The following is a 20,728-nucleotide window of genomic DNA, read 5'->3' as shown; positions in this document are numbered from 1 at the left end:
ATTGATAGTACGCTTGATTTCATTTAACATGATATAATTGGATTTGAATGTTTCTTTTCTCAGGCTCCATTTCCGATCCAATACACATGGACAATGTTGCCTGCCATAGCAACGAGACGTCCCTGCTACAGTGCCCGCTGCCTAACGGATTCGGCAACCACAACTGCGGGCATAACGAAGATGCGGGAGTCCTGTGCAAAGCACCGAGTAAGTCTTATCATAGAATTATTGTCTTTCCGGCGGCGGTCCCTTTACATTAACGCTACAAAATTGTTTTGCATAATTTCAAGAACACTATTATGGTTATCGACCAGAAGATTTTGTTAAATGATAGGCCTATTCTTTATTTGAATTTTATTAGAAGATGCTTAGAGCTGATCGAGGTTAATTTAGTTTCGGGTAAACTGTCATAGTAGGCCTAACTGGAGGCATCGCAAACATTTTTTTTCCTCCCTCAATTTTCATTCATTTATTCTTTTATAAGAACGTGGTCCCCTGATGAGTTGTTGGCCTGCCGGGTGAAGCCTGTGGAGAGCACTGTACGTCCCTAGTTATACCTCTTCCCACAGCAAAAACACAAAAATAACAATAATAAACACAAAAATAACAATAATAAACTGAGATGTCAACTTTGTTAAAGGCCTCAAAGAAAACAGAGGGGCCTACGTTCTCTCCTGGCGTACTTTCTGACATTATGACAAGGGTGATAGTTTGTATTATATTTGCCAAAGTATTATATGCGTGTATGTTCACTTTGGTTACGCTATAGACTATATAGTGCACTCCGTTATACCGAAAACGGTTACTACAACGATCAGATTCCAGTTACGACAAAGTAAATATAAAGTATCCTAGGCCGCAAAATAATCTCCTGTAGCCTATAGGCCTATGTTATACGTAGTCCTGTTCGCGGTCAATTATTAAGAAATTTTGATAGGCCTACATTAAGTAGGCTTTATACCCGGTAACGTACGAAAGAGAACTACCGATCCTGAGGATTTCGCTCTAAACTGGAGTCGACTGTCAGAGAGATGAAAATAGGGAGCTTTAGATTTTAGACGCGCGGACGTTCAAAGAGAAAAAAACATGATCTGAGTGTGCGCAGTAACTTGATCCGCGCTACTGCGCACGCTCAGATCGTGTTTTTTTCTCTTTGAACGTCCGCGCGTCTAAAATCTAAAGCTCCCTAGTGAATCCACCACCAAGCACGCTGCCGCATCTGATCACCACCCATGATCGAGATGACCCATATTTTGAAGCTGAGCTAGGGAGCTCCGCGCTTTGTCACACAATTACGTTTCCATACTCCATCCCTCCAAGGACATGGAAAGGGCTAGGGAGCAATCCAAGAGGGTATCCTTGGAGGTACAGTACCAAAAGACTAATACTCTTTGCTATACCGTCGTAAGGGGGTCCAGTCAAAGGATGTTATCTCCCATGAGAGCTAGAGTGGACCGTATGGCCATCTAAATATTACTGAAGTACAAGTACGCAAGTAGCTCACAGAACTGCTCACTCTCCCAGAGCGGAGCTCAGCACTTTGTCCGGATCTCGGTGATGCGCGTACTGACCGGGCGTTTACATACCACGTGTAAAGGTTAGAGTATCTTTAGTAGAGTAGATAGCACCAAACGATATAGCACGACCGAGGAGGATGCAGATGCTGGATGCGGGTCTACTGTGGTTACTTGTATACCCAGTCATTGGGTGTCCGGACAGGTTGTAGGACCGCGGACGCGTACTGTGTAAAGTGCGTCTGGTTCGACATTAGGGAGCTTTAGATTTTAGACGCGCGGACGTTCAAAGGAAAAAAAAAAACATGGTCTGAGCTTGCGCAGTAACTTCACGTGTGCTACTGCGCAAGCTCAGACCATGTTTTTTCCCCTTTGAACGTCCGCGCGTCTAAAATCTAAAGCTCCCTAATATGACGCGCCTTGAAGTTGAAAGTTGAAAGTTTATTTACTCACAACCCAAACTCTGGGTATCGGAGTCCAATAAAAAACATATAGCATATTATAATATCAATAAATAATAATTGCAAATAACTCTGAAAAGTGTACAAAACAACTATAACAAACAAAATAAGAATGAAATGCGATTGATGAAAAGAAAAAAATGTACAGAAATATACAATATATACACGATATATGGTAAAAAAAAAAAAACAAAGAAAGGAAAATATGACGAGAGAGAGAGAAGGGATATGGAGGTGAAGAGGGAGAGTGAGAAGGACACAAGACTGGTGAATTAACAAACGATATACGAGTGACTTTTGGTTCAGGAAAAAAAAGAAAAAATAGAAACAGAAAAAGAAAAACGCAAAGACATACGGAAATGAATCCATACGCTAAGTGAACAAGAATGAAGGAAATATGGAGACGGGAACGAGAAGAAGAAGAAGTAGAGAGGGGAAGAAAAAAGGAGGAAAGAATGGAAAGACAAATAAGTTACATATCAATTGTAAAGAAGGCACAGCCTGTAAAAAAGGCATGTATAGTATTTGCAAAAAGGATAAAAAATACTAATAATCTAAACATGTGTCATTATATAATTACAAAACTTGGATAAATTGGAAAGGATTGTTTTCTTTTGACAATTAAATAATTGATCCATCTTCATAGTGTTGGGGTATTCCAGTAATATTTTTTAAAGTATTTCTTCCGTTGTTCATTAAAGAGTCTACACTGAAAAAGGTAGTGGAATTCATCACCAATTTTCTCTTCATTACAATGGGTACAAAACCTTTCGTTTCTTGGAATCTGATTGTATCTTCCAGAAACAATTGGCAGTTTATGATTTGCGCAACGGAATTTACATAAAATTGTTGCCTATGAATCATTAAGGTGTCGAAAATACTTCTCAAAATGAAGATCCTGTTTAAAGATTCGATAATTTAAACATTGAGAATTTTTGTCTACATTACTATGCCACTCTTGTTTATAGATATCATTTAATCTGGTACTAACTAAACTTTTAAAGCCAGCTAAAGTGAGATGTGATGCTTGGCTGTTCCAAATTGCAGTTAGACCTAAGTTGTTAAATATTTCTTTTATCCTAATTACCCATGTGTGTCATCGAATTTTCTTGCCTCGCCGATAAAACATATTGAAAATTATACAAAACATGCGCTATCTTTGACATCTTACTGTTAACAAGTTTAAACCAAAACATTAACATCCGAAGGGTCACTGTTTTTTGTAATCTATCTTTACCTATTTCTCCGTAAACCATACAATTCGGAGTTCGCTTATGTAATCCAAGAAGTTTCTTACAATATCTACAAAAGAAAGTTTCAATTTGGGCGAGGTCTTCAAAACCCCAAATTTCACTGCCGTAAAGCAAAATAGGCATGATCAAATGTTCAAATAGCTCTAGTTTTACGTCGATTGGAAGGAGGAGAGGTAAAATTTTACTTTTCATGGAATACAACGCTCTTTTGGCTTGGGTTACTTGTTTGTTTATAGCTTTCTTAAAATTATCATTATAATTGAACGTCGTTCCTAAGTAAACATAATCATCGCAGACACAAATTTTGTCATCTCCAAAAAGAAAGGTAGGAGCTGTTCTAACTTTTCAACGGGAAAAAATAACTATCTTTGTCTTAGTAGTATTAACGGTCAGATGCCACAATTGGCAATAATCAAATAAAGCATCAAGAGCTAACTGGAGTTCCTCAGCATTTTCAGCCAACACAATCGTATATCATCTGCATATAGTAATGTGAATAAATCAACAAACATATTCACTTCTTCGGTAGAACACGTTTCATTCATACCTGATGAAAGAAAATCCAGGCCAGGGTATCTCTGAGACAGAAATGACGAAAAATCGTTTAAATACAACGAAAATAATATTGGTGATAAATTCTCGCCTTGTTTTACACCTATGTTACTCTTAACAAAATCTGATTTAGAATTGTTGTAAAAAACGCAGGATTTTTACTTTCTATAGATATCATTAACGACCCGGAGTAATTTACCATTAATTCCATGGTCAAACAATTTCAACCACAGTGAAGATCTATCAACCAAATCGAATGCTTTTTTGTAATCAACAAAAGCTGTATAAACCCTTTTCCTTCTCTGTAAATAAAAATCAAGAATAGCATTTAATGAAAATACATGGTCCATAGTTGAATATCCTACAGTACAGTACGCTGTTTGTCAGTGAGGAGCTGTGCGTAAAAAATGCGTATTCAAAGTAAAATAAGCAAGTCGGTAAGGTACGCGAGAGTCGACTAGTCCGGACACCCAACCCCCCATCGATCCTACCAAAGATCGTACACTTACGATCTTTGCTTGTATGGTTGGTCCTACTACTCATCGACCGCCTTTAATTTCTATTTGCCTGATAAGAATATTTAACACTGAAATTCACGTAAAAACTTGACCAGCTGCGTGATTATGAGAAAATCCAGCATTATCAAATGCTGTTGTTCCCTAGCTGTTCAATTCGAAGTTTCAGTGCAAAAATATCGCCGTCGAACTTGGTGGCCTCTTTTCAGCTCCCCGCGGTGCCGCTCCTTTTTTAGATCGACCGCTGCTTTTGTATTGAAAGAATGCACACAAACCGAGTTACAAGTATTGAACACCGTGTTGTAAGCTAGAAGATTTTTAGAAAATGCATTTCAATCACATTATATTACGATTCGGTTAAAATATTCGTTCGAATTTTTTTCTTTGATTAAAACCATTAATGAACAGTGAATTTTCGCGTTTTCCCATCAATTAGTGATTATTATTCGTCATCAACGGTCAAAGCCAATACATTTTTGTGCTCTGCGCGCAGTGCAGTGCGTACTAAGCGTTCTGTGCGCCAAAACTACGCGGTCGGTTTCAAAAAGGGTGTGGTCGATGTGTAGTAGTGCTACCATACCATACGGCTAATCGCCTTCAAATGAAGGGACTTTCCCTTTGAAGGGAAATAGAAGTCGCTACATCGTCTCCGATATTTGGGACATCCTCATTTTGCCTGCCTCGCTTCTACTCCGTCATCGATCTCTGGTATCTGCAGAGAGCGCCTCACAGCTTCCAACACTGGTTTCGTATTCCCGCCTCTCACTAGCTAAATTTCGGCCTAAAATAGCATCTGTCTGCCCGTCATCATCTCGCCCGACCAGGGACCAGACGCTGTGTGGCTTGCATACAGCTGATGGAGCTACAAACGTATAGCTCCATGCAATGTGTATATAACAGCGACATAGTGCTGGGTCTATTCACGCGTGACGCACCGTGGCCGCCGTGCTGATCGAGTGTTCCTGAGCTGTCCAGAGATTGAAATACTCAGTAGCCACATCTCTAACGTTAGTACTAGTAGACAGGAAGATCCGTCTGTCGGGATCGCGAGGAGTCTTTTTATGTTTTGTTTTTGTTTTGTTGTCGTTGTTGCGCTGGTTTTTTTTTTTTTTTCTTCACATTATTGCTCTCCTTGTATAGGAAGGGATGCGTGAAGCGAGACGCAGTCTCCGCGGAACATATCCCCGACGACCAGATACAGACCGATCTTTCGGGCAAGATCTCTAATCTATTAAACGCTAGCTGATAGGAATACCTACATGGTCTGCTGTCATACCCGGTACAGCTGCATATAAAGCAACGTGTCAATACTGTTTAGGGTGTCAAAATTCAAAGTTATTCTGGCATAGATCTATAATAATCTGCTAAATCTTTGATTCTTCTATTGAGCACTCTCATTTCTCTGTGAAGTTCCACCTTCCTTGTCAACAAACTGACAATCATGTATGAGTTTCTGATTTTGTACAGATTTAATGGATCTCGGCAATTTGCAACTTAATAACTTAATCTTTTGCTGGGGATCTACATGCATACAATAGCCACTAAAATTCCGTGTGTCCACTTTATTTTTGATAGGGCAAAATCATAATCTCATGCAGCAGCAAACACTATCCCATACAAGTCATGATAGGTCTAGTTCTACAATGTATTTCACTCGTATAACATTGTGTGCTTGCATGCTTGTCCTTTTAATAAGTTGATGCAATTGTACAGAGAAAATTACTTTTCATTTTCACTTGTTTTTTTTTTTTAGATTTCTCACAAAAAAAAAAAATACATTGTGGTAACACAAAATACGTCACAATGCACAAAAGGACCCTTTTGTACCTTTGTGTGATAATCTCACAAATCACTTTCTCCTTTAATTCTTTTAATCTGACTCCACTGAAATGGCAAGGTGCCAGATGGACAGGCAAACTTTAGTATAATTCAATATTTCCTCCTTTTTTTCTTCTTAACTCTTCCTATCAGGTATGCTAGTTTTCATTTTGTGAAATTATATAACTAAACTCTTTCCTTTAAGCAACAGTCCGAATTACAATTAGTGTGTCTGTGCATGATATATAATTTGCCCCTTTTTTATACTAATATCTGCAGTTCGTTTAGCCGGAGGGCCAAGCATCTTCTCTGGCCGTGTTGAAGTGTCGGTCAGCAAAAACTGGGCCACATTCTGCGATGACCAGTGGTCCTTGCAAGACGCCGAGGTAGCGTGTCGCAGCCTTGGCTTCGGCAACAGCGTTGACATCTCAGGGACTGGGATTGTCAATAGCCGGCAGAAGGTCCGCGCTCCCTCCTATGGCGCCATCAACTGCACGGGTGGAGAAGAGGATTTTTTCAGGTGCAGGATCAACGGATCGGCATCGGTCAACTACGACTGTCCTGGGACTGGCAAGGCCAAAACTACCTGCTCCTTACCTTGTAAGATACTTGTTGCCTCTTCAACCACACCACATTTTACCTACCAGCCGGTACTCCAAAAGTAGCCTCCAAAATTAGAGTCTACATGCGTCCGATTGAAGAAAGTTGAAAAACTGCACATGCATAGACATACAGTGTGTTTCAAGATTAGCAGAAAACTCACAGTATAGATCAAATTATAAGTACCTTTAAAGAAAGTTGTTATGCTCATGAATTTTTAGTTCTCTTAATATACAGTGTGTAGAAGCTGATAATTTCTCGAGCAATGAACTTTACCTCAGATCTGTTGTTTTTGTCTTCTAACTTGGTACAAGGCCATATCTCATGACGGAATGATGCATCAAAATATTTTGTTAATAACTCTTACTTTCAAAGTGGAGCCACTTTCATTATTCCAGTGACTTTGGAGTTTTCATAGATCATGCCCTTCCTGTTTCTATGCTAAGAGGTTTTTTTTTAAATTTTTTATCATGGCTACTACTAAAACACTGATCAATTTGAACAGTGTTTATTTACGTCGATGTCAGGGCAATTTGTCAATCAGTTGCAATATGAAAACATCTCGACGGAAGAATTTCATGAATTTGAATAATCAAGCAGTACCCGCTGCATGCTATAAGGATTAGAACCAACACTTGCTGTCGCGCGAAAGCTCGGTGGTCTAGTGGAGATTACGCCTGTCCGGTGATCAGGAGGTTGTAGGTTCGAATCCTGCTCGAATATGTATGCCCATGATTTTTTTTAATTTTTTTATCATGGCTACTACTAAAACACTGATCAATTCAGTGCTTATTTACGTCGATGTAGGGCAATTTGTCAATCAAAACTCACAGTATAGATCAAATTATAAGTACCTTTAAAGAAAGTTGTTATGCTCATGAATTTTTAGTTCTCTTAACCCGTTGAGGACGGTTTGATTTTGCTACAACATGCATTTCCCATTGACACTTGCCCGAGTATACTCGGGACTCGTCTTCAACGGGTTAATGAAGCTGATAATTTCTTGAGCAATGAACTTTACCTCAGATCTGTTGTTTTTGTCTACTAACTAGGTACAAGGCCATATCTCATGACGGAATGATGCATCAAAAAATTTAGTTAATAACTCTTACTTTCAAAGTGGAGCCACTTTCATTATTCCAATGACTTTGGAGTTTTCATAGATCATGCCCTTCCTGTTTCTATGCTAAGGGTTTTTTTTTTTTTATTTTTTATCATGGCTACTACTAAAACACTGATCAATCTGAACAGTGCTTATTTACGTCGATGTAGGGCAATTTGTCAATCAGTTGCAATGAAAACATCTCGACGGAAGAATTTCATGAATTTGAATAATCAAGCACTACCCGCTGCATGCTATAAGGATTTGAACCAACACTTGCTGTCAGGCGAAAGCTCGGTGGTCTAGTGGAGATTACGCCTGTCTGGTGATCAGGAGGTCGTAGGTTCGAATCCTGCTCGAATATGTACGCCCATGATTTTTTTTTTATTTTTATCATGGCTACTACTAAAACACTGATCAATTCAGTGCTTATTTACGTCAATGTAGGGCAATTTGTCAATCAGTTGCAATGAAAATATCTCGACGGAAGAATTTCATGAATTTGAATGCACAAGACTTGTCTATGAACTGTGTAGTAGTCATGATTTGAACACAATGTGGCTATGCAGATGTCCCCAAAGTACAAGTTGTACGCATTACATCATGACCTAGTGATATTCAAGCTTGTTTTGTATTCAGATTCATTTGTTCTTGTTGTTAAATTTTATTTAAACGGGCATTCCATTCAGATAACTTTTTCTCTTGAAATGGTCATGAAGACACATTGACAGGGTATTATGGATTAGCTTGTCCTAAGTATTTAAATCATGCTATGATGTCATAGTCTACAGTGTGTGGTTCTATTGTCATGTATCAAAATCAACGCTAGGGTGATTGATTTGATTTCATTAATTTGATTTCATCTCTTGTCAATTGTGTAAAAGTGCTCCTAACCAACGGTACAACTTCGTATGAGGGAAGAGTGGAAGTGGTGGTAAATGGGAGAGAAACGGCCGTTTGCGATGATGATTGGACGGAGTCCGACGCCACAGTGGTATGTCGGCAGCTTGGCTACGGGGTTGCAACGGAGACAATTCAAAATGTGGTGGGGCGGTTTGACCAGTCTTTGCGGACAGACCTATTCCTGGCCAACCCTCAGTGCACCGGTGACGAGGAGACCCTGACACAATGCACCTTTGGAGGGAGTGCCCTGAGAACCAACTGCAACAGCGGGAACATTGTTGGGGTTGTCTGCAGTGCTCCCGGTAAGCATGCACGCCTTGGTTGTGCTCTTTTACATCAATGGTCATGATGCACTTTGTAGAATGTACTGTACCCACTTTCTACTGTATGTGCCTCGTAGTGTACTGCATTCCATTAATCTGTTTGATTGTCGGGTTGACAGAATGTTCCTGGCATTAACTCCCTCAGTACCTGATGATTACTGTAAAACAAGGAATGTTCACGTGCATTTTAATTTTGCAAATTTTCGAGAGCCAAGATTCGCAAAATTGAAATGCATGTGAAAGTTCTTATCTACACCATACGCATTGAATGTCATATAGAGGCAACTCACGAAAATTTTATGCCGGGAGAAAGGCTGTTGCTCCAATTCGCAGAAATTTCATGCTGCAAAATATTGTGTTTTAACATAGGTACTTTATCACATGCCTGCTTTGATTTGCATTATAATATGCTTGCACATGTTACATTTCAGTCACCAGTTCTCTGAAATGTATGACATTTAGAGTCTGTTCATTCATTCATAATCGATGAATCACAGTGGTTTGACCCTATCATGTTGACAAACTGAGAAAACCTGAAATATCAATTACCTGAATTACCTCTGATGAGGCCCAGTATTAAAGTTGAAGACTTGTAGAGTGTCATTTAAGGATTCTATCCCGAGTCTGAGGAGTTCCATGTGATGTATCCACGGGATGGTCAGTTTAAATGCAATGTGGATTAAATTTGTTATGTTTCTGTTTCCAGTGATCATTGAGCTTGGACTTGAAGCTATTCACTGATGTTGCCTCAACAACTTCTGCACGAAAGCTATTCCAAGTATTTACTACTCTCTATAAACTGAAAGAGTGTAACTTTTAGTTTTACTAGTTTGACCCCTTCCTTTATAGAAGTTAAACTTATGACCGCATGTAACATGATCATTGATAACAAAGAGAACAGCTGCTTGATGAAATTCTTCCATATCATACAAAATCCTGAACACTTGAATCATATCTGAACGTTCACATCGATACTCTAGGCTAGGGATGGAATCCCCAAATACTTGAGTCTCTCAGAATATGACAACGATTTATCTTCAGATACAAACTTCGTTGCTCTCCCCTGAACCGATTCAAGCTTTTTTGCATCACTCTTTGAAAGTTTGTTCCATACACAAGAGCAATATTCCAAGAGCGGTCTAACAAGGGCCTTATACAGTAGGACAAACACTTCCCTAGTCAGACGAGTAAAAGTCATTTTAATCAGACCAAGTACAGTACCTTATTCACCTTTGCAGCTACTTTGTGTACATGTATATGGAGAAGAAAATTGAGGTTAGTAGAAAAGTACACCACAAGATCCTCTTCCTCTTTGACTGTCTCAATAACCTCAAGATTATCATTCTTGGCATTTGAATGCATCTTGTATTGGTGCCAAGGGTTTCTACGACCATGATGCATAACATGACATTTCCCGTGATTGAATTTGAGCTGTCATATCCGGGACCAGACCTCAAGTTTCTGAATGGTATCCTGCAGTAATTGTGTATTACCGGGATCACTAGTTGACTGCCAGCATTTTGCATCATCTGCAAACAGTCTCATTTTACAGTCGACATCTTCTGAAATATCATTCACAAATACTAGGAACAGTACCAGGGGAAAAAAAATGCTATTGAATATCTTTTTTGATTAAAGTAGCTCACCTATGCCAAGTGGCTCAAGTGAGCTTTCGCAGTCAAAATTTGTGACAATCTTTGAATCATCTGAGGCGGTAGGAATCAGAATTTATTCAGTTTGGGTGATGGGCCATAGGGCAGTGAGTCAAATACCCCAAATTTCCAAGTTTTCATGACTTTTGACATTTACATCCTCTTGCAAAGAAACTCCTAGAAACAGAGTTGGCAGGATCACTCGTCAATGGGAAAGTAGATTTTAGTTTGTGCAACTGGTGATGATGAACCCAGAATGGGCCCCTAGTATGGACCCAAATACCCCAAATTAGGCGGTTGTTGCTCACATGGCCTGTAGCAATTAATACCAGATCTCAAAGATTTTTATGCCTCCGCCACGAAGTGGTGCCAGAGGCATTATGTTTTCAGGTTGTCCGTCTGTCCGTCCTTCCGTCCGTCCGTCCGTAATGAATTTTGTGGCAAGCGTAACTAAAAAACCTTCTGAGGTATCCTAATGAAACTTGGCATGTATGTGTATTAGGGGGTGAAGTTGTGCCTATCAACTTTTGGGTGCACATGCTCAAGGTCAAAAGGTCAAGGTCAAATATGTAAAATTTCACTATTTCCTCCGTATCTATGCATTGGCTGAAGATATTTTCTTGAAACTTAGTGTATGCATGTATTACCCAATTAAGATTCTCTGGTGAAAGTTTGGGGTCATGAGGTCAAAGGTCAAAAAGTAAAGTAAAATATCAAAATTTCACTTTTTTCTCTGTATCTTGGAAATTGTTCAAGGTATCTTTATGGAACATAGTATATACATGTACTGACTGGCAGTGATTATCTAGAGAATTTAGGGTTCATGGGGTCAAGGGTCAAAGGTCAAGGGCAACACTTCAAAATTTTACTATTTTCCTCATATTTATGCAATGCCAGCAGTATTTTTTTTTTTTACACTTGGTGTGTGCATGTATAACCCAACAGAGATTCTCTGTTAAGATTTTTTTTTCTTTTTTTTTTTGCCTCAAAGGTCAAAAGGTCAGAGATGAAGGGATAGTGCTGAACTGTTTCCTCCATATCTAGGAAAAGGTTCAAGTTATCTTGAAACTTACAAACTTTCGTACTACATATTTTGTATGTTCTGCCTGACAGTGATTATCTTAATATGAATTTAAGGGTCAAATCCCAGATGAAATGGCAACAAGTTACTATTCAATACAGAAATTGCACTTTTTCTCCATATCTTGAAAATTATTCAGTGCATAAACTTATGAATGGATCAAAGTCAAGTTAAAGTTCTTAAATCTCCAAATACATGCTCTCCTATTCATCCAATTAAACCTAGGTCAAGGAAGGTGAACATTCAACACATTTGTGACAAACTTGTCATTTTAATATTTTGCCAATTTTGTGAAAATGTAATCACACATTGTCCACATGTACTGTAGATCTATTAGGAGAACCATGCATTATGGCGGAGGCATACCAGTCGCCATAGCGACATTTCTAGTTAAAATTATAAAATTACCCCAGGTGAAGTGCTATGCAGGCGAAGTGTGCTACTCAGATGAGCGCGAGACCAATGGGCCTCTTGTCACCACTCGTGAAGTAAAGCACATGTTACAACAAATCTTATAAAAAAGGTCAACAAAAAATTTGAAAACACTTTACAAGGAAAAAAAAAATCAATGAAGACCCTTATGATGTCACACATGTGCTTACTCAGACCTTAGGGTTGTACTATAATAGTATCTCACTGGCAAAATTAGCCATGCGATGGCAGCAGACAGGACTAAAATTTTTGGCGCAGTGACATGTGTTTGTCTTCAAGATCTGTATCATTTTTTAAGTATCTTAGAATGAAAAAGTGTGTGACATTTGACCATGTTTTGTTTTGTTTTATTGTTTGTAGTTTCCCATGGCACACCATGGTACTAGTTGACTTTAGGTTGAACATCTTAACTGTAATGTTGTGTCTAACTTGTCCAGTGCATTTAAGTTTCCTTGAGCTGATACATGTGTAATATGTTTGTGTCAATTTTTATGCCTCCGCCACGAAGTGGTGCCGGAGGCATTATGTTTTCGGGTTGTCCGTCCGTCCGTACGTACGTACGTACGTCCGTCCGCTTTCGTTTACGCGATAACTTGAGTAATATTTACTGGAATTTTACCAAACTTGGTCCAAGTATGAAGTATGATGGGGCAACGATTTGATAAGATTTTGGGTGAAATCGGCTAAAGGTCAAAGGTCAAAGGTCAAGGTCAAATCATGAAATTGTATCCGTTTACGCGATAACTCAAGACTGTATGGAGCAAATTTCACCAAACTTTGTTGGAGGATGATGTATGATGGGACAATTACTTGATTAGTTTTTCAGTGAAATCGGACAGAGGTCAAAGGTCAAAGATCAAGGTCAAATCCTAAAATTTATCTGTTTATGTGATAACTCAAAACTGGATGAAGCAGCTTTCACCAAACTTGGTCCAAGGATGATGTATGATGGCACAATTAGTTGAGTAGATTCTAGTGACATTGACGAGAGGTCAAAGGTCAAAAGGTCAAGGTCAAATGCTAAAAATGTTGCTATTTCCCCCATATCTATGCAATGCCCACAGTTATTTTCTTGAAACTTAGTGTAGACATGTACTACTGCGTAAGGATTCTCCAGAGAGAGTTTCATGTCATAAGGTCAAAGGTCAAAAGGTCAAAGGTTAGGTGAAAATGTTGCAATATCACTTTTCTCGCAAATGGTTCAATGTATCTTCATGGAGCATGGTACATATGCATGTACTGACTGGCAGCTAGGGATTATCTAGGGAATTTAGGGGTCATGGGTCAATAGTCAGGGGTTCAAAGGTCAAGGTCAACTCCTCAAACTGTTACTACTGTATTTCCCTCATACATGTATACTAGTATATGCAATGATTGCATTATTAGTTTTAAAAGTGTTTAATATATGTACATGTATTACTTGATGGAGATTCTCTTGGAAATTTCCAGCCAGAAGGTCAAAGGTCAAAGGTTAAGGGTCAAAGGTCAGGTTTAAATGAAAAAAAAATATTTTGTACTGTAATTACACTCTTTCTTCATACCTTGAAAATTATACTCAATGCATAAACTTATAATAAGGTCGGTCAGAAGTCAAGTAAAAATTTTCAATTCCCCAATTATGTGTACCTGCACTCTTTAATAGACAATTATAGCAAACCCAGTTCGTGGAAAGTGAACATTCAAAATATTTCTGACAAACCTGTTATTTCGATATTTTGCCAGTTATGTGAAACTGTCATCACACATTGTCAAGACATTGTACTATACACCTATTGGGAGAATCATGCATTATGGCGGAGGCATCAGTCGCCGTAGCGACATTTCTAGTTTTCTTGTGATACCGAATGCTTTTTTTTTTCTGTAATGTAAATTCACCTTTCTAAACCTTGATTTAAGTGACGTATTAGGTTTTATCCAGGGTTTAGATGGCCCTTTTAAGAGGCCTTTTGAAAGGACAGTGCTCTGTGTTTCCAAACATGGCCTGCTATGATTTTCTCAGACTTGCAAGGGTATCAAGTGAAATGCATAGATAGTACAATGTATGGGGACGATAGTACAATGTATGGGGACATGTACCCTTGATGCCTAGTGAAGTGGTGGTACGAGGATAAGTGAGTATAGATGGGTGAAGGTCAGATCGACTAGTCGACTTTAGCTTAGTCATACAGAAGGTATGCATGGGTATACCCACATAATACTCAATACAGGATCCTATGGTACATTATTTACACACATAAGTATGTGGAGTAGTATAAACTGCACTATCCCTGGTAATGTTCAGGTGGGTTGTATACAGAATGTAGTGAATACTAATATATTTTTGGGGGTTTTTTTTTTTCTTAATTTGCATTGCTCTTCAATGCATGTGTAGAATTCTTTATGCGCATTTTATGGTCGATGACTCCCAATCTCAATTTGTCACAAGGTAAACAGATTTAAAGGGAAAATTCTGATGATTATTGTGATGACTTAAAAATAATATAAAGTTTTGGTACCTCAAAAGTTTCCCTGAATTTCCTTGTCTTAGTTTGTGTTTCAGGTTAAAGTACCTTTCATATAACTAACGCTGTGAGACTTACTCGCCCCAAAGTGCTCTCATGTTAATAGTATTAATCATGTAATAATGGTTTCGTACCAGAGCCGTAAGTTTGACTTGCCGCGGTACCGCGAGGTACTCAGTACTACACGTATTGTACGAAATCATTATTGCATGATAACTGCGACCAGCAGCCCCATACGCATAGCTAACTGCGACCAGCAGCCCCATATGCATAGTTAAATGGGGCTTCGCATTGTAGCATTCAGGATCATGGCAGACTAGTATCGCGGGTAAATAGCAACTTAAAATCCAAAAATTGGGAGAGCTACACTGAATACTACGGCCAGCGCATGCGCACACATCACATGCTCACAAATTTCAAATCCCTGAAAGGATAAGATGTCTGTGTGCGCATGCGCTGGCCGTCAATTCAGTGTAGCTCTCCCAAGGTCCTCTCGACCGAGTCACATTCAGTCATCAATTCGAACAGAAAGGGACTATTGGCAGAACCAAACGTTGCCCGAAGCCCGTTTTCAATACTTCAACTTAACTGGTAAGTCTTCAAATTGAAGAAATTTTTGGATTTTAAGTTGATATTTACCCGCGATACTAGTCTGTCATGATCCTGAATGCTACAATGCGTGGCCCCATTACGCTATGCGTATGGGGCTGCTGGTCGCAGTTAATTGCATGATTACTAGGACATGAGAGCACTTTGGGGCGAGTAAGTCTCACAGTGTTAGTTATATGAAAGGTACTTTAACCTGAAACAAGGAAATTCAGGGAAACTTTTGAGGTACCAAAACTTTATATTATCTTTAACTTCTTGTGGATTTGTGATGCATACGTTGGTAGTCACATTTTCCAGGGGAGGGACATGTTCAAGTTGGTTGTTTTGTTGTTTTTGTTTTTCCCTTTTGCCTGTTCATTGGTTAAGATGGGAATTTGGGTTTGAACCTTTTGGGAGATAATTAGAAACTGCTTGTATGAAATGTAGAAGAGCATTTAAGGAGTATCAGTTTTGAAATTGATGAGATATCAAAAAACAAACAGACAAAAACAAAGTGGTCCTGATAAAAGTTGGGTCCCACCTTGTAAGGATCACTTTGTTTTGTTTTGTGTATGGATATCTCAGGCATCGCAAAACCAATTTTCATCAAATAAACTTTGAATTCCTCTTAAAGTTGTATGCTCTTTCATATTTCATAAGGGGTTTCTAATTATCTCCCAAAAAGGTACAATCTGAATTCCCATCTCAACAATAAACTATACCATCCCTCTAAGTCAATTACCTTCTTTCTCCATTCTTCTGATTCCCATCTTCTTGATAGATTATTCCACGACTGTTCGCCTCGTTGGCGGCAATCATGTGTTTGAAGGCAGGGTTGAAATCCAGGCGAATGGTCAGTGGGGTACAGTTTGTGATGACAACTGGGACATACAGGATGCCCAGGTAAGGACACTGCTTTTAAAGTGTACCAATACCCTAATGATTTTGGTTACAATATCTGTACACAAATTGGATTTTCAGGGTATTGGTACACTTTAATTGAAACTTCCACTATGGCTGAGAAATTCCTTATACTTTGCAAATCCATCATTGAAAAACGTTTGTTTGTTGTTTTTTGTCTCTCTGTGTCTGTCTGTTGCAACCCAGATAACAACATACAACAAATAGCAAAATGAATTATCTCTTACTTCTGACATTGATCTTCTCACGTCTCCTGGCCAGGTGGAGGATATGTAGTGCAAAAAATGTGTATTTTTATTGCTGCTGTTTTCATAGACTTTAAACCTAATATGTCATAGGCATTTTTTTTTTTTACGGACAGCAGTGTGTAATTGCAAATCTTAATCTGGATGTCCTGATGCAATATCACTGTCTAGTATACTCTGTAAATGAAAATTGACACTTTGCCCACAGACTACCTTAATAATTTTTATAGCGTATTCTGTTGTATCCCAATCAATTCTACTGAAATGATATAGATTTTTAATAGTGCGAGTATCAGCACCAAATCAAGTTGACAGCGCCATTTCAAGCATTATTGTCTGTACCCAGTGAATGGATTCAAACAGTGATTTCTTTGGGGGTGTTTTCTCACTTCTTTTTTCCCCACCTCTGGCAGGTTGTATGCTCACAGCTTGGTCTTGGAGAACCCTTTGCAGCAGCCAGGAATGCTGCATTTGGGCCTGGCTACTTGCCAATCTTCCTGGACGACCTGGGGTGCAACGGCACCGAGCCCACCCTTCATGACTGTGCAAACAGCGGCGGCTTGACTGTCCACAACTGCCACCACAACGAGGATGCAGGCGTGGTTTGCCAGCCTGAGAGTAAGTCTACAGAATTTAACTCTTTATGTGCCGTGGTGAAAACCCCTTTTGTGTTCCCCATTATTCTGAGACAGCAAAGTAGTCATGCTTTGGGAAAATATTCTGTTTTTAAAATCTATGTAAGTTTTATAGATTTTTGAAATCCTGGACATGTAACAAGCGATGTTGTCGAGAAAATGGCGAGCTTTGCTTCGATGTAAATTGCATGACAAATCCTTGATTGTTTTTCTGTCAATGACTGGTAGCTATACATTATTGTAGAGGCATGACTTTTGCACACAAAACAGTGACAGAAACTTAGAATTTACTCACAAATCCACTTGTGAACACGACCTGATAGTCAATCACCACATAAAATGCAAGCTATATGTGATGAATGGAAAACGCTTTCATCATCCTGTGGCTCTTGATGATTTATTGATCAGTTTGAGCGGGTTTGTTCATTTGAGCAGAATACATGAACTTGGCACAGCATTGACTGAGTTGGTTGTGTGAACGTGGCACATAAAGAGTTCATGTGAATCTCCACACCATGTTCCTTATGATTTCTTCTTTTTTTTTCAGAGATAGCCAAAATCAGTGAAAAATCAGAAAAACAAAGGTAGAGTAATGTCAGGGTCAATAGATATAATCAATTTCTGTTTATATGGACATCATTTGTTTGGAACAAAGTGTTTATTTTGTACATCAAAGTTCTGTAAATTTCAGTGTCATATGACAATATCAGCATTCAGCTTTTGAGTAATGACATCTCTGACTGTATAAAGAAAATCACTGATGTAATATCATACAAATGATGCACAGGACACAGTGGATCGGTGAGAATTGGATGCACGAGTTTAACTTTTGAACTGTTTAAACCTACGAACACAGCGAGTGGGTTTTAGACTGTTCCAAAGTTAAACGAGAGCATCCAGTTCTCATTGATCCACTGTGTCCTGAGCGTCATTTGCATAATATTACATCAGTGTTTTTCTTTATAGGCCTGTGCTTCAATTGTGTTTATGAAATGGGCCCGTAAATTCATGAAATACAACCATTTCCCCCATCATGTGTCCGGTACACCTACAACACTATACAAATGTACAAGACTTGAGCCATACGTTCAGGTTTTACTGGATGCAATATGACTCAGTGTGGATCAGTAAAAATCAATGCATGACAACTGACCAATCAGATTGCAGAGATTCTAAAGCCCATTTATAAGAGAAAATAATGTTACTGTAATGAATGCAGGGTTAGTATGTTATATCCATAGATTATGCTGTCATTGCTCTGTTTTGCAGTCCGTTTGATGGATGGAGATAGTGAGAATGAGGGCAGGCTCGAAATCAAGTTTAAACAGCAGTGGGGCGCAGTGTGCTTCGCAGCGCTTGACCTGGCCAGTGGCCACGTAGCCTGCCGCCAGCTTGGCTTTGGGCCAGCCATCAGTGTCTACCCAGCCTCCCAACACAGCCAGACCACGGACCAGAACCCAGTGTTCTTGCAAGGGGTCCAGTGCCTTTCTGATGAATCCTTTCTGGGTCAGTGCCGCACCACGCCACTGACGAGCGACCCTCAGTGCCAGCAGGTGGCTGTACGTTGTGCCCCTTCCAGTGAGTGTTACACCACACGCTTGTGATTTTCAAATCAATCAATCCTTTCAGCTACATGCTACACTGGAGTTGTTAAGTTCGTGAATTTGTGCATCCAGTTGGGTCAGTTTTTCATTGTGGCTGCTACTAGAACACTGATGTGCTTATTTACATTGATGTAGGGCAACTTGTCAATCAATTACAATAAAAAAACAACTCAGCACACAGATTCATTCATATAAGTAAAAATTCTGCAGTATCCACTGCATGCTGTAAGGATTAAAACTTACACTGGCTGTCTGGTATTAGCTCAGTGGTTTGTTGAGTGGAATGCCTGTCCGCTGTTTAGGACATTGTTGGTTTAAACCTAGCCTGACTGTGTATGCCCGTGATATTTTATCATGGCTACTACTAAAACACTTATTAATCAGTGCTTATTTGTGTCGATTTAGGGCGATTTGTCAATCAGTTGCAAGACACAAGTAATGTTCAAGATACAGAGGAACACGGTTGATAAAGTTTCATACTTAAAGATACAAGGAAAGCGTAATGCACAATCAACTAAACTATTAGGCACATGCACTGTTCTTAGCGTGAGCCATGACAGGAAATAAGATTTAATTCCACAACCTGGAAAATGCACTGTGTTCCCTTTCACACTCCTATTCCTTTTCAAATCTGTGTAGGGCGTTTGCATGGGTGTTAGATGAGCGCTCTATATAAATGCTGATAGAATTAAAGGAAATTCACTCATTTGTATTTGAAAGCAGAGAGTGTATGATCAGAGTCACATCAAACTTCAATTCCAATCATATTTTGTTTCACATGGTGCAAATTTTTTATACCTCCACCAACGAAGTGGCCGGAGGCATTATGTTTTCGGGTCGTCCGTCCGTACGTCCATACGTCCGTCCCGTTTTGTTTTTGTCAATATCTCAAGAACCGTGAGGTGGTTTTGCATCAAACTTGGTATGAGGGTATATCCTGGGGGGATAATACTTTGTTTGGATTTTAGGGTCACGGGGTCAAAGGTCAAAGGTCACAGGTTATTTTGTGAAAAAAAGGTTGAAATTTCATGTTTTTCTCCATATCTCACAAATGGTTCAAGGTATCTTCATGGAACTTAGTATATATGCATGTACCGATGTGCAGTGATTACCTAGGGAAGTTGGGGGTCATGGGTCAAAGGTCAAGGGGTCAAAGGTCAAGGTCAACTCCTCAAATATCACTACTTTCCTTATATTTATTCAATGCCTGAAGGATTTTTTAAAACTTGATGTATGCATGTATAACCCAATATATATTCTGTGGGAAGTTTCTTGCCCAAAGGTCAAAAGGTCAAAGGTCAAGTGAAAGTGCTAAATTGCACTTCTTCCTCCATATCTCAAAAGTAACTCAAGGTATTATCATGAAACTTACATATTTATGCATGTTCTACCTAACAGTGATTCTCTTTGGAACTGTGAGGTCAAAGGTCAAAGGCCAGGTTTAGATAATACTATTTTACCATTTGATACTGAAATTATACTTTTTCTCAATACCTTGAAAATTACTCAATGCATAAACTTATAAAAGGGTCAAAAGTCAAGTAAAAATCATCAGTTCCCCCAAATACCTGCACTCTGACGTTTTAATCATTCATCCAATTAAACCTAGTTCTAGGAAAGTGAACATTCAGCACATTTGTGGCAAACCTGTCATTTTGATATTTTGCCAATTTTGTGAAACTTCCATCACACATTGTCAAGACATTGTACGATAGACCTATTAGGAGAACCATGCATTATGGCGGAGGCATACACCAGTCGCCGTAGCGACATTTATAGTTTAAAATGTGATTTTCAGGGTATTGGTACACTTTAACATAAATGCACAGGAATTAGTACACTGTTAGCACAATTCCCGCCATGGTGTCAATCTTATGGTAGTGCTCTGATCCAGCACCTTACAATGCAGCACATCTATATGAAGGTCTTGGTTTCACTTTATTCAGACTTAGGGAATTTGTGATGATGCATGCAAAGGAAACAAGCCAAATAGCTCTATCACACACACACACACACACACACACAAAT

At 39.1% G+C, this 20,728-nt stretch overlaps 1 protein-coding gene across 1 annotated transcript in view; it reads left to right on the top strand.

The window, feature by feature from the left end:
• Positions 1 to 20,728, top strand: part of LOC140232363 (scavenger receptor cysteine-rich domain-containing protein DMBT1-like) — a 116,896-nt gene that overhangs the window by 26,477 nt on the left and 69,691 nt on the right. The window contains exons 4-9 of the mRNA XM_072312489.1: positions 64 to 207; positions 6,393 to 6,713; positions 8,700 to 9,020; positions 16,077 to 16,198; positions 16,875 to 17,079; positions 18,366 to 18,674. Coding sequence (XP_072168590.1) covers positions 64 to 207; positions 6,393 to 6,713; positions 8,700 to 9,020; positions 16,077 to 16,198; positions 16,875 to 17,079; positions 18,366 to 18,674 — 1,422 coding nt within the window. The remainder of the gene's footprint in view (positions 1 to 63; positions 208 to 6,392; positions 6,714 to 8,699; positions 9,021 to 16,076; positions 16,199 to 16,874; positions 17,080 to 18,365; positions 18,675 to 20,728) is intronic.

Source organism: Diadema setosum, chromosome 8 (genome assembly GCF_964275005.1).
Source record: "Diadema setosum chromosome 8, eeDiaSeto1, whole genome shotgun sequence".
Lineage (NCBI taxonomy): Eukaryota > Metazoa > Echinodermata > Echinoidea > Diadematoida > Diadematidae > Diadema > Diadema setosum.
This window is presented reverse-complemented; position numbering and strand designations above follow the sequence as displayed.